Below are 15,193 nucleotides of genomic sequence, written 5' to 3'. Positions count from 1 at the left end.
ACAACCTTAACCAAGTCGTTAAACCCTGGGGGCTTGAAACAAAAAGGTACAGAAGGTATACATTTAATTAATTAGAAGGCATACATTTCTTCCAGTTCTAATTCTATATTTTTCTCCTAATTAAACATTGACTATTACCCACGATAGAAAAATCCATGATCACACAACACAAAATAATCTTCGGGAAGGAGAATCTAAATGGAAAATTATTATCATTTTCATATCTTTATTATAAAAACTCTAAATATGCCCCCTATTTTAAATGATACTATGAAAATCTCATTAAAAAAAATCTTCTCCTGGCAGTTCTCGAGTTCTTTAAGACTGCCCGCCTATGTCTATGCAGGCATCTCTCTTCCTTGTTTTCCTTTCGTCATTAAACATGCCATGTCTGAATTCTTTCTCAGAGGGACCCAAATACTCCACGCACCGAACCCCATCACCTGAACTCCATCAGAATCATTACTAAATTTAAAAAGTAAGCTCCCAATCCTTGCCCAGCAAACCAGTTTGGGAGGCTTAGGTGGGACTGAAACAGTTGGGGTGACAGCTCTGGACTAAATATCAGACAATAATGAGGATGATTGTCAATCGTTAATTAACTTGAATGTGATACTGCGGTTTTGAAGAGAACATATTTTTTAGGACAAGCATGCTGACCTAGTCTGTCTATTCAAGTAAAATGGTATGATGTTTGGGAATAATTTCAAATGGTTCAACAAAACAAATAAAAACAAATATGTTCCTGACAACAACATAAACAAACAAAAATAAGTGAATAGTCATCTATTCTTTTTATTCCCAGCTTTCTTTTCATCACTCTCTTCTGAATTGTGAATAAGACAAGGTAGATCTGGTCAACTTGGTCCTGCCAATGGCCCTTTTTAATTTTTTTTTTCAATGGCCCTTTTTAAACCTGTAGTTGGTTACCGTGTAGATGGGTCTGGAAGCAATCATTTGACCCATTCATTTACCACCTGTGCATTTAAATCCTATGACATTCCAGGCACTGTGACCACGAGCTGAACTCCCAGCCCTGGGCCAAACAGATGTGGTCTTCAGCACAATTCTGATTATGTACTGTAGCACAGACACAAGATGGACTCAGTATTTTTCAGACAAAGAGGAACCCTATTAATTATACAATTTGCCAAAACCATTCTGATTTGTCTCACACCTAACATAGCTTTCACTGGGCACTCCCATCTCTAAATGAGTTGCACTGGTTATTTTGAATATTTTAAAATAGTGAATTAAAAAAATATTATTGTATTGATTTCAACCAGACTTGGCCATCTGTTGTTGCAAAACTCATTTAAACTAAATCCTTAAATAGTCCCAACATACCTATTGTGTATATGGTCCTAAAAAATTACTGTGTCAATTTCAGTGGCAGTTTATAAACTTTCTTGTAACTGATCATTATCCCACTGGATAATGCTTTTTGGTGCTTATATTCTCCAACCAGCCCAAGTTACTCACGATACTTTTTTTCAATTAAAACTTTTCTGGGGGGCCTCCCTGGTGGTGCAGGGGTGGACAGCGCTATCAAGCTATCGCCAGCCACTGCAGCATGAGTTCAAGCCCCCGGCCAGGGAGCAACCCACATGGCACAGCAGACCTCTCCTGCCTCGCCTGCTGCTCTCCTCAGCAGTAGATTTCAGTAGATCTGCCTGTTCTGCTCCCCACTCTCTCTGGTGAATCCTCTCACCCCCCACCCCCCATACCTCTGGCTTACAGCCCAGTTCTTGTATGCATAAATAAATAAATCTTTAAAAAAATAAAACGTTTCTGGGTTTGCTTTATTTGAGATATTTGTATCCCTACCAAGTGAGATTGTTCATCTTTCTTAGTCATACTGTCTCTTTCTGGTTTTAGTATTTCTCTGGTGCAATTAATCCACATAAATATCCTCATACAGTTAACTGGGAACAAAATTCTCTATACCCTCCAACTTGTATGAAATTGGCCTTATCCCTTGAATATTTGGTAACGCTCCTTGTAAAGCTGTCTTGGACAGTGCGAAGGTAGCGGCAGGTTAAGGGACAGGAAACTGGCACATCGTGCTGAGTTCTCAACTTAGCTGGCATGAAGTTGTCTGTAAGTCCCGCAGGACTTTCTGAATCTCTGTCATATTTGTAGTTTGTCTCCCTTTTCAAAACTAACGTCTGTGAGGTCATCACCTTTCCTACTTGACTGGCCTCCCAGCAGATCCTCAGGCCAGTTCCTAAATACTCGTCCCTTCTTGCACCACCCTTTGACGCAGCGCAGCAAGTTCCATTCATTCTGTCTTCACGGCCTGAGTATACAATGCTGGGTCCAGGCCAATAGAAAGGCCAGAAGATGTCCCGGGCTGCCGCCTGTCCCCAGTGGAAATCTTTGTCTGGATTCCTATTCTGGAGTTTGAAACTAGGAAATCCATCAACGCTGCTCACATGAGGCATGGCCCCTGGCCTAACACCCCACATCAGTAGTAAAGATAGTATTTTGAACTCCATCTGTCTTTCCCTTTCTTTCTCTTATTTCAGAACCCCAGAAGGAAAATAGTGTCTCTTTGACCCCCTCAAGCACCAATTATGCTGTTTACTTGTGCCTTTCCCCCACTTTTTTTTTGTCATCAATCATAACCAATACTTCAGTTATTCTTATCAAAAGGTAGCTCTTGCTGTATCCATTCTTTATCTCTGTTTTTTAAATCATTAATGACTATAACATTATCTCTATTACATCTTCCTTCTAAGTTGGGTTTATGCTTTTTGAGTTAGATGCTAAGTTCACTAATAGTCTTTTTTCCCCCTAAAATAAACATATAAGGCCATAAATTTGCTACCAAATGTGGTTATGGCTGCATCCCAGAAATTTTGAAGTGCCCTGAATAATCTTTCCATCATTTATTTCTAAAACATTTATAAATTATTAAGACTTCTCTTTTGACTTGTGCGTTATTTAGAAATGTTTTTAAATTTTCCAAATATATGCAGGGGTCATTATCTTTTTGTTACTGATTTCTACCTCAGCTTTGTTCAGAGGCTGTGGTCTCTGTATTGCTGATTCTGCGGTATTTGGTGAGATGCTTTGCTACAGAGCCCATGGCCATTTATTTGCTTTTAAATTCCATATGGCCTGGGAAAACCTGTGTTTCTTTCTTTCTTTTTTTTTAAGATTTATTTATTTATGATACAAGAGCTGGGGTATAGGCCAGAGATGTGGGGGATGAGAGGATTCACCAGAGACAGAGTGGGGAACAGAACAGGCAGACTGACTGAAATACACTGCTGAGGGGAGCAGTGGGCAAGACAGGAGAGGTCTGCTGTGCCATGTGAGTATCTCCCTGGTCGGCTGGGATCGAACCCGCACTGCAGAGGCTGTGGACAGCTTCACAGTGCTGAGGCTTTAACCCACCAGGGAGGCCCCCAGTGTGTTTTTTTATTGCAAAAGTTGTAAAATTTCTTTTTGTAAACATAACCATCTTTTCTTGTGATTTATAAAAATAACCTTGTCATCTCACAAAGATTTTTAAAAATACCCATCTTTTTATAGCTCCTTATCACCCAAAAAATTCTCTTTCAAATGAGTTCCTAGAAAACAGTGAATTAGTGCAAAGTCTGTCTTCCAAAGTGTTGCTCTAAAAGCTTCTGTAAGTTGGTGGACTGGGTGGTGACACACATTGAGAATCTACCCTACAGTTTGGGCCTGCAGGGCAGTCAATGCTATGCTCTCAAACCAACACTCATCTGTCAGCACGAAGTGTCACCTCAGCCCCAGCTGATGTCCCTTTACTAGGGGTCTAAGAATAGGGAAATTGTATTTGTATTTGCCTCTATACAGTGCCATTGCCTAAAACCAATAGTTCTGTCCACTTCAAGGTTCTCTGATCCCTGGATTAAGCAGGTAATTTAACTTTGAAAGAGGAAGCCAAGGGAAGGGCAAGCTAAGTTAGGAATCATCAAGCTTCTCTTCTCCCCCTAGGGCCTGGGTCATGTTTCCTTGCCGCCTCTCTCTGAGCAGGCTGGTGTTTGTCTAGTTCACCCTTCTGTTGTGGGTGCACCCTTCTTTGTTGTGGTCCGGTTCCCAGACCCACCAGGTCAAACACCTTGTCTCCTCTACCCACATTGTTACAGGGAACCCTCAGGAAACAGGGGTCACCCAGGATGTGAGTCCTCACCTGCTCACTTAAGAACTCAGACAAGGAAGGGCCTCCCTGGTAGCGCAAGGGATTAAGTCTCAGCACTTTGAAGCTATCAGCAGCCACTGAATCTTTTTTTTTTTTTTTTTTGGTAAGATTTATTTATTTATTTATACAAGAACTGGGGTACAGGCCAGATGTGTGGGAGGGTGAGAGGATTCACTAGAGACAGAGCAGGGAGCAGAACAGGTAGACTGACGAAATGCACTGCTGAGGGGAGCAGCGAGTGAGACAGGAGAGGTCTGCACGCCATGTGGGAACCTCACCGGCTGGCTGGGACCAAACCGGTGCTGCAGAGGCTGCGGACAGCTTCACAGCGCAGCGCTCAACCGCCTGCACCACCAGGGGAGGCCCAGCAGCCACTGAATCTTTAAAAAAAAAAAAAAAAAAAAAAAAAACTCAGACAAGACCCAAAAGCAGACAGGCAGAGAAACATTCTTTATTTTTATTTTCTTTAATTTTAAACCTTTTTTTTTTAAAGATTTATTTATTTATGCATAAAAGAACTAGGGTACAGGCCAGAGGTGTGGGGGTAAAAGGATTCACCAGAGACAGTGTAGGGAGCAGAACAGGCAGACTGACTGAAATACACTGCTGTGGGGAGCAGTGGGCAAGACAGGAGAGGTCTGCTGCGCCATGTGGGTAGCTCCCTGGCCGGAGATCAAACTTGTGCTGCAGTGGCTGTGGATTGCTTCATAGGTTGCTGTGGACTTTTAGTGAGTCCTGACCCGCGACGGTGAAGGAAATCAGACATGGGGGACTGTCATGTCCAGCATGCAGCAAATCTTTATTGTCTTAGTGCTTATTATATACTATTTTAATTGTAGCAGGTGTAACATCAAAGCATACCACATAATGATAACACGTATGAATGATTAGTCTATTTTCTTACTATTATCTATTTACTTCAGACAGTAGGATACCAGGCGGTTAGTTCTCACACACATAATCTTATCGCCTCCTAGCCTGAGCCTGGGAAGTTCGCTCATTATTTTGTTGTTGTCAATCTGTGGAGATGTACGCAGTTCACTTCCAGGCTCTCAACACCAAGTCCTGTCACCCAGAGGTTTTCCTCCGAGACACATGTGTTTTCACATGCCTTAGAGACTCGGGTCAAGGCCCTTCTGCTTACTACGCAGGGTGGCCGCCTCCAACAGGTTGCGTCTTAACCCTTTGCGCCACCAGGAAGGCCCACCTTTTTTTAAAAAAAAAAAGATTTTTTCCATTTATTTATGCATACAAGAGCTGGGGAGTAGGCCAGAGGTGCAGGGGTGAGAGGATTCACCGGAGACAGAGTGGGGAGCAGGACAGGCAGATTTACTGAAATACACTGCTGAGGGGAGCAGCAGGTGAGACAGGAGAGGTCTACTGCACCATGTGGATCAACTCCCTGACCCAGAATGGAGCTCATGCCTCAGTGGCTGGCATTAGCCTGATAGTGCTGAGACTTAACCCCTTGCACCCGCAGGGAGGCGCTTAAAGAAATTTGTTTTTTTACCAGGGAAGTGAGGAGAGAGAGAGAGATAGATTAATTGGCCGGCATGTGTCTGGATGTGTTTTTCCTACCAGTGTGCCTTCTGAGCCGAGACCAGGGTGCCAGCTGAAGGTGGTGAATTAAGAGAGTGAGCCATCAGCCCAACATCAACCCTCTAGATGTGCGGGTTGTTTCCGCTGGCAGGCAGCCTCCAATCTTAGGTTGGTCTCACCCAGTTACCTGATTAACATAACAAAAGACAACTTTATCACTTAGGAGATTCCAATGGTTTTAGAATCTGGAAGCCAGAAGCTGCGCTAAGACCAAATATACTTTTCTTATTATAAATCACAGTGCCACATCTGAGCCCCAGTATCATTATTGATCTGTAGTCATTGGCAACTTACATCTTTAGATAAATACAAATATTCATGGTCTCTGAAACTTGCCAGGCTATCAAAAGCTAATTAAGAATTAATGCCCAAAATTACCAGAGACTTTACAACTTATCCATAATTAAAGTAGAATAATTTCTGATACTCACGGTTTTCACATATGTTTCCACAAGACCCAGCTCATAAAAGACACCTGTGTCTGTGAATTATGATACATTGGAAATGCAATTTTATGGCTATGTTTTATTGATGCACTACCTGTAATCAGTTAGTCATGTACTTTATTGATTTTTTTCCCCAAACAAGTACAGAATGGCCACTGAAAGTTTTAGTACAAATATCTGTGACCTTAATTAAATGAAAATGTTCTGTTTATGTATCCCCAATTTCACATTCTCTGATGACTTAATCACAGAAAGGAAAAGCAAACCTCTTCCCGGTAACTTAGTGTTTATGTTCCCATAAGTTTCCCACACATGGCATATAGTTTCACCAGAATTCAAACAAACCAGCCAGACTTTAGCTTTCTTCCTTGGGTTTTGCCTTGACTTATGTTTTATTCTTCATTGCCATGTAAGTCACAGGAAGCTACTGCTCACAGAAATTAGTGGTTTGGGGCACAGCACTCCATGCTGCCCAGTCTCAAGTCCTCCGTCCACTTCTGTTAAAGGGCCTCTAATCTCCCAGGGTGATAACAGTCATCAGACCTCCTTCAAGCTGTCTTGAGAAGAGCAGAAATTACGTGTATCCATTTAACTAAAATGGGAAGTGTTTCCGGGGCAAAGGAAATTGTCCTGTACCCCTCTGGGTTCTTCCAGGCTGGCAAAGATGCAAAGAAGCATCTGACAGGTTGTTAAGAGATAAAAACAAAAAGAGGTTCAATAACAGCAGTAGACATGGGAGAGACTCAGCATGACTGAATAACTCACCACCTGACTTCAAGGACCATCTTAAGTAGCTCAGTTAAGACACAGGAGGTTAGAGGAGAGGGGAGACAGTTAGGGAGTTTACCAAAGGCACAGCAGTCAAAGATATACAGAATTAAGTTCTGTCTTCACTGAAAAGAGATAAGGAGATTATTCTACCAGTTACTGTGAGGGAGACACCCAGGCAGTGAAAAATATACATATAAATGTCTTTTCCAAAAGCAACCTCCACCCAAGCTTCAGGGCCCATCCCAATAAAATCAACCTTTTCCTAAAAAGGCATGTTTTGGGCTAGCAGATTTTTATTCCCCCACATATATAATTAAATTTAGTTTTTTTCCACTACTAATCTGTCTGATGTGAAAAATCTTTGCTTTAATAGTCTGGGCAGAACCCAGAGAGGCAGAGAAATTTTCCTTTGTACCCCAACAAAGCTCATCATGGAAAGAACAATTTTATATCTCTTTTCTTCTCAGTGCCCAGTGTAAGGCTTAGAGATACTAAGTTTTCACAAACAATAAAATCTGGCTCTTCTCACATTAAGAGTCCAGTTACATTCTTTTTTTTAAAGATTATTTATTTACGCATATAAAAGCTGGAGTGCAGGCCAGAGGTGTGAGGGGGTGAGAGGATTCACCAGAGACAGAATGGGGAGCAGAACAGGTGGATCTACTGAAATATACTGCTGAGGGGAGCAGCTGGCGAGACAGGAGAGGTCTGCTGCACTCTGTGTGTCATATCCCTGGCTGGGGATCGAACTCATGTTGCAGTGGCTGCAAATAACATCATGGTGCTGCATCTTAACCCCTTGCACCACCAGGGAGCCACCCCCTCCCCCCAGTTACATTCTAATAGCTCTCAGAAGCATCCCGAGTGGTGTGGTGGAAGTGATAGCCTCAAAATGTTGGCTACACGTCCTAAAGTGCTGTTTCTACCTGATAATCTAGTTTAATATGATTAATAATATCACATTTAGCTTTTTCTCTGTTTTATCTAATAGGTGAAAAAATTCGCAACTTATGTAGTGGCTGCTGGACTTCAGTATGGAATGGAAGGAGGCATCTTACATTTTTTTTTTAAGGTATGACTTTTCAGTGACTCTGCGGGCTTGAACAATAAGACTGTACAATTTGAAGATGTCTCTTATTACTTCTAGAGTTGGCTAGGGCAGCATAACAGCAAAAAGTCAAAGAGAATATGAATGCAGACCATATCCACCACTTTTTCTTTCCTATTACTAGCAACATGTGTTCACCACTCACAGAATAAAAAATAAAAAAATAAAAAAAAAAAACCCCACAGCTCTCCTTTCACTCTTGAAACAAACACTGTGTGCTTACCATGTACCAGGAATAATTGTAGATGCTGGGAGTGCAGTAACAAGCAACAGTCATACACCAACATCACGAAGTTTCCATCCAGGGGTCCACACATACAATGGTGGTCCCAATGAGCTACACCACGTAGCCTAGGTGTTTGGTAGTCTATACCATCTAGGTATGGATTCTGTCTGCAGAATGACAAATCACTAATGATATGCATTTCTCCAAAATGATATGCATTTCTCCAAAAGTAGCCCCCTCGTTGAGTAACATGTGACTGTGATGTACTTGTGCTTGTGGAACTCACGTGTTAGAGGACTGGAGAAGAAGATAATCAATCAATATGTTAGCTAGAAAAAGTTGAATGATGCGAAAAATGCTATAAAATAATATGGAAGAAGAATGCTATGAACAAAATAAGAAAAATCATGTGAAAAACAACAAAAAGAAAGGCAGGAAGAGAATGCTGGAGTGGGGCTGTGTCTTATAGATGGCGGGTGTTGAAGGGTTTTCTAATGATGTGGCTTTTGAGAAGATGAAAGGCAATGAAGGTGCTGGCTCATTTCTCCTCTGGGGAAAGAACATTCCAGGCAGTGGGAACTGTAGGTCAGAGAAGTGTGCTAGCTGTGTTAAAGAACAGCAAGAAGACTGAGGGGCTCAGACACGTCTCCCCAAAATATGCCATTTTGCTATGTGGATTATTCTGAGCTGAAGGCAATTAAGATCCAAGGGCAAACTTTTACCTCAACCTTAATTACCTAAAAGAATTTAGATAAGGGGTCTAGCCCAGAGGAAGAGCTATTGCTATATTTCTTTTAACTTTTTATCTCGGCAACCCATCTGGATGGCCAGCCAACCATCTAATTACTCAACATCTGCTCGTCTGCTCACCCTGTAAATGCCCTCCTCCCCCTTGAAGCCCCACACCCCTGTTCCATTTCTTGGCTCAAGATGGCATTTAAGCTGATTTTTTACTGTTTTGGGATCAATCGTGTCTATGATTGCCCCTCCCCATGTATGTGATTAAATTTGTTTTTCTCCTTTAACTTCTCATGTGTTGATTTAATTATTAGACCTGCCAAAAGAACCTTAAAGAATAGAGGAAGATTTTTCCTTCCTGTAAGAACGATGTAGCTAAAATATGGGAGGATGATAGGTGAAGCGGAGTGATGGAGGAGTCAGGTCAAGTCCTCCTTGTAGCCCATGGTGAGACATTTGGCTTTTATTCAGAGTGGGTTGGAAAACCACTAGACTATTTGAACATAGAAGTGGCATAATCTGTCCTCAGGTATAAAAATATAACTATTGTATTGGCATAAAAAGCGAGAGCAGATAGACCTGGGTGGAAATGGTGGTGATGCTGAGATTGTCCAGATTTTGGACATTTTAGCACAATGTGGCAAAGGGGCAACTGTGGGCCCCAAACTTAAGGGGTACATCCTCCGAAAGGGATCCAGCCATCCGTGTGCACAAAGGCAAAGGAAGCAACTCTTAGTGTGGACGATCTTTAATAGAATTAGTGTGCATAGAGAGAAAAAGAAACTGCTATTCCTAATACAAGTTTCCCAATAAAACTTCCAAAATTATATGTTTGCTCATGGACAAGTCCCCAGCCTAACAGGGTTGACTGGAAGTGGGGCCACTGAGACATTAAAGCTTACCACAAGTCTAAGACACCTTCTGCAGGGAACCACAAGAGGGGGGTAAGGCAAGTCCTAGAGGGACAAGAGGAGAGAGTCATTCAAAATATACCAAATAATCCACCGTGCAATCAAGACAATGGCTGCCCTTGTGTCTGCCAGGGACCAGGAAAGCAGTCTCTCCAGGTGTCTCTTCCAAGTGTGTCTGCACGACTCTCCTCCATGTGTCCCCTTCAAGGATCCTTCCCAGCAGTTCCAGGGTCAAGCGGGGCTGCCAAAGCAAGATTCCCCAAGTCCCCGTGGGCTCAGTTAAATATCAAGCATGGCTGCTTGCCTCCACCCCCGGTGCCCTTGCTCAGGAAATCTGGTTCATGCACGTGGGCACTTGGGGCCACCATGCCAAGGTGGGAAATGGTGCCCGTTCACTGCACTGCACCTCCCCTCATAGGAGAGTTAGAGTCAAGGGGACTTATTCAAAGCTTGGATGTGAGGGTGACAGGAAGAAAGAAATGGGTGCCTTCAAGGACTTGAGTCTAAGAACAAGGAAGCATGTGGTTGCCATTTACTGAGAAGGGGAAAATGGGATGGAGATTGGGGGGTCACATGCAACAGGAAGTTTAAGATGTGTTGACATGTTGAATTTGAGATGACTGATGTCTGGTTATACATTCTGGGAGTATAAATACTAGGGAGTTTTGGAAATCACTGCAGTGGTCATGACTAGAGATATAATCTTGGAAAGGTGGACATAATATAAAATGCAGTCATCTGAGCCCCCTTTCCCTGGTCTAGCAGGCAAGAAAGCTAAACCATCTGAGTAGACATAGTCAGAACAGGCTCCCCGCTCTAGCCTAAGCAGGAATCTGTGGCTGGGGGATAAAAAAAGCTTTCAACCTCCACTAAAGGCCAAGAAGCAGGGTGAAGATTTAACGGTGGGTAGCTAGCACTTGCATATCCAGTATGTTCTTCAGAAATCAGGGAAATTATTAAATTCCCACATTGGTCCTCCATGTGCAGAGATAGCAGCAACATTTCTTTATGTCGAGATAGCTCAGGAAATCAGAAGATCTGAACATATAAATGGAAACCACAGCCCCCAGCCCTTCCATCTATGTAGACTAAACTCAAGCACGTGATGGCGGGAGCAGCTCTCACGGAGTAAACTGTTGGGCGGCAGCCCAGGTTTGAGTCCTCACGTTCATGATCTAATGAACTCTTTGTCTGATTGTCACTGGGACTTTTATTTCAGTCACCAGTTGAGGTTGGCATGTGGATGGTATTTAAAGCTGCAAGATGTGATGACAACCCAGGAAATAATATTCACCCAGAGAATAAACATGGGGGGAGGTCTGAGCACTCCCAATATTTGGAGATTACAAGAAGGTGGGAGGGATTCAGTAAGGGAGGCTAAGAAGGGTTCCCCAAGAGGTAAGAAAGACCCACTGTGTCAAATAATGGATTGTGTAGCTGGGCTCTCCTCCTTAGTTGTAGCTCTGTGATTGGCTGCCCAGCCAGCACCTTGGATGCCTTGCACAACCCAAACTATAGTGCAGGGGAGGAAAAATCATTTTCCCTTTACCCATCTAAGATACTGACACTCTGTAATACCAGAGATTAGCAGAAGAAAAACAAAAGTTCAGTGACATGTATATCACCTTCGTACGTGAGAGACCCCAAAAAACTCCCCCAGGTGATTTGAACCAATTCCTTAAATAATATCCTCAGCTAGAGACAAGAGATTTTCTCTTAGAAAAGGTAATTTCTACTCAGTTTTTAGAGCTTTTCCCATATCTGCTCTTTCTTAAAAATAGCCAGATCAAAATAATCCTTATACCAGTGAGACATATTTTGGGGTGGGCATTTTGCTCCCCTGCAATAGCTACAGACACTTCCAAACCTCTCCTAGGGTCTTTCCTTGGAAAATGAACCACCTTCCACCAAGTTGCACCAACAAGAACCCAACACCCCCTTCTTTCTCAGCCATCACAAAAATCCCAAGTCCTATAGAAGCCACCGGCTTCATATCTCCCTTCTCTCCACCCCACTCCCCTAAGTTCCATGCACATACAAGGCTCAGTCATTTCGTCTGCACAACTGTCATGGCCCCCGTCTCCTGTTTGGATTCCTGCTCCTCATCATTCCTTCACAAGCAAACATAAGCCTAATGCTGGCCCTTCACTGCTACAAACCCTCCATTGGTTTCCCAAAGCCCAAAACATCTTGCACGATCCCTGATGCACTGTGGCCTCCACCTCTACCTTTTCCACTCTTTAAAAGAAACTTAAAATCATCATTTAGCATGTGGCTGTGGTACTTTGTGTATTTACTGAAATACATAATGAAGGGAAGAGACATAGACTTGGACTCAGGGTTCAAGATCAAGGTTCAAATTCAGACTCAGTCACTTACCAGAAATGTAATCCCCTACAACACACTTCATTTATTAAATGTTCCATCTATGAATGATGACACTTGCCTCTAATTGAGAGCAGTAGATTAAAATGGGAATTATAAGCATTATATCTTTGACAGCGTTTTCTCCTACGTAGATACCCTGCAGAAGATGACTGAAGATAGCGGATGAGATTATAGATTTTTTTGAAAAGCATTTCAGACCTGGGGTTACCATTATTTCTCATAATAGGATTTGGTCTGCAACTAAAACTCATCAGATCTGATTGAAAAACATCTTTAGAGGGGATTGCTTTTGGGAAAGAGCTTTTGATGCTGACGGGCTGTGTACGAGAGCTGCAACAGTCGCACACAGCTTCGCTTTTCTCTCTTTTAGATAGCTTGGCTGGGCGAGGTCCCTGCACTGCCAGTTTTTGGAGATGGAATGAATGCAATCCCAGCAATTCATATTCTTGATCTAGCAGGGTAAGCATTCTCCCAGAGAGACAACTGTCCGAGAATTAATCAGCTAATGTGTTTGTTTGTTTGTTCTCAAATTGTATTGTCAGTCGTTTACACATCTGTATAATTTTAGGAGTACACCTTCCCCTTTCCACAGGTGCGCCTGCTTTACTTACCCTCTACAGAGAATCAGGGGATCCTCTTCCTCCCCCGACCTGCTCCTCCTTCCCCCGCAAATCCCCTCTGGTAACCAGTATATTTTTCACAGAATTATTTTTCACAGATTTTTTCTAAGAATTATTTCTGTTCTGTTTTGCTAATTTGTTTTCTTTAGTTATTTATAGTCCACCAGTGAGTGAGGCTGTCCAGTAACTGCCTTTCACTTGCTGGCGTATTTCACTCAGCATCATCCCCTGAGATTCATCCATTTTGTCCCACAAGGCTCCGTTTCATCTTCTCCGGTGAACACCTGGTGGGTGATTACCAGGCGCTACAACCCTCACATGTACCATCGTATATGTCCTTCACAACACCGTGCAGAAGCACCTGTTACTATCTACACTTTGCGTCTCATGAGATAATACCCTTCAGCTAAAAACTCTACACTTCTGACAAGTTCAAGCTCATCTTTCAGAAATGTAACAGCAGAAAAGATTGTCTTCCAGTTTTGTAAAAGAAAGCGCTTATCATGTGCATCTTGGGGACCTAGCCCTTCATTCTTCTGTATCAGATGAGAGCGATAGGCCCAACCCACCAGCATAAATTCCAGAACCAGATGGCGAGCTCTAAACCCAAAGACCGTGAGCGTGTGTGCGCCACTGTAGATCAGGTTCACACACGTTCTTCACACGGTCAGGGAGTCCCAACTCGGAGCTCCAGGCAGGTCGAGGGCCCTGCCCCTTTGCAGACCCTCCCCTAGGCATCAGGTCACTGAGATGACTTTGTGGCTCATCAGTTCCACATTTTGAGTCCGAGGGGCCTTATTCTGCCGCTGCCCCCTCGTCCCTCAGGTGGGAACACCTGCAGCCAGCCTCGAGCTTCTAGTTCCTACACTCCCCCTCCTCTCAGGCACTGGCCGCTATGAAATTAGTCACAACCCCAGGCGGATCTACATGTTGATGGGTGAACAATGAAACTTAAACTTTGGGGCCCTTCCTTTGTAGGGGGCCCTTCCAAGCCCCTAAACTTAATTTTTATTATGTTTTCTTAAAAAAGATGCCCCTACATTTTATAAGCTTCAGACTCAACCCAAAACTTAGATCTGCATCAGCCCAAAATCGACACTGGACATGGGCTGTCTGAAACGTACCCTCTGCCGCAGAGATTTTACTTTATGATGTCATCCAGTTTTAAAGATGTGGAAGAATCTTTTGCGTTATTAAAACAGATACCTAGCGTGAGTCTTTAACACCTGACTCCCAGGGCCTCCCCGGTGGCGCAGCGGTTGAGCGCTGGGTTGTGAAGCTGCCCGCAGCCTCCGCAGCGCCAGTTGGGTCCCTGGCTGCTGGGCGAGGGTCCCACATGGCGCACAGACCTCTCCTGCTGCCCGCTGCTCCCCTCAGCAGTGTACTTCGGTCCTTCTGCCTGCTCTGCTCTCCCCTCTGGCTCTGGTGAATTCTCTCACCCTCCTGTGCTTCTGACTGTACCCCAGTGCTTCTATAAATAAATAAATAAAAATCTTTAAAAAAAAAAATACTTGACTCCCACACAGACATATGAAATCACCTCCATTACAGCAGGACTCGGGGCCCTTCTCAGTAGCATTTTGAGGTTTCCTTACAAATTGTCAAACATTTAAGAAAGAAAGAAGCTCAAAGTGAACTGTGCTGAGAAATGGGTGTAAAGTAAATGTGGCGTAGACATTCAGGTGGGTGCATTTGTCTTAGTTCCATTTTACTGAAAAGGAAGCTCAAATGGAAGTAGGGTCGACATTGGGGTCGAATTCTAGTGCATGTTATTTCTCAACTTCTGGTCCCTATTATTTCTCTCTGGAGTTCTCTCACCAGCTGTGTGAATTTGGGGTAGTAACTTAACCTCTCTGGGTCTGATTTCTCATTTGTAAAAAGGGGTGGCAACTGCTCTCTGATCGGGCTGTGAGAAGTCAGTGGCATCACACCCGGAGGCCCTTGGGTAGGTTCCGGACGGAGCTCAGCCCTCAGGGCTGGTGATTGTCGACAGTCCTGGGCAGGAAATCTTAGTGACTCATGCTAAGGGACATCCCCAGGAGAGTCACCCTCTTCTGAACCTGTGTCTTATCTTGTGTAACATCACCGGCTCTAAAGCACAGCTGTGAGGCCTCACTGGGCATCTGGGTGTCTGTGGACTGAGTTGGTACCAACCAGCTCAGGCACCCTTTGCTGACACCGGCGGAACCCAAGCCAGCCAGAATGGGCTCCC

The 15,193-nt window shown here is 43.5% G+C and overlaps 1 protein-coding gene across 2 annotated transcripts in view; it reads left to right on the top strand.

Annotated features, from left to right (window-relative positions):
• Positions 1-15,193, top strand: part of AK7 (adenylate kinase 7) — a 59,564-nt gene that overhangs the window by 18,018 nt on the left and 26,353 nt on the right. For both annotated transcript variants that reach the window (XM_037503937.2, XM_037503936.2), the window contains exons 6-7: positions 7,982-8,062; positions 12,732-12,820. In XM_037503937.2, the coding sequence (XP_037359834.1) occupies positions 7,982-8,062; positions 12,732-12,820 (170 nt within the window). The remainder of the gene's footprint in view (positions 1-7,981; positions 8,063-12,731; positions 12,821-15,193) is intronic.

Source organism: Talpa occidentalis, unplaced genomic scaffold, assembly GCF_014898055.3.
Source record: "Talpa occidentalis isolate TD23 unplaced genomic scaffold, MPIMG_talOcc4v2.1 talOcc4.11, whole genome shotgun sequence".
In the NCBI taxonomy this organism is placed as follows: Eukaryota; Metazoa; Chordata; class Mammalia; order Eulipotyphla; family Talpidae; genus Talpa; species Talpa occidentalis.
This window is presented reverse-complemented; position numbering and strand designations above follow the sequence as displayed.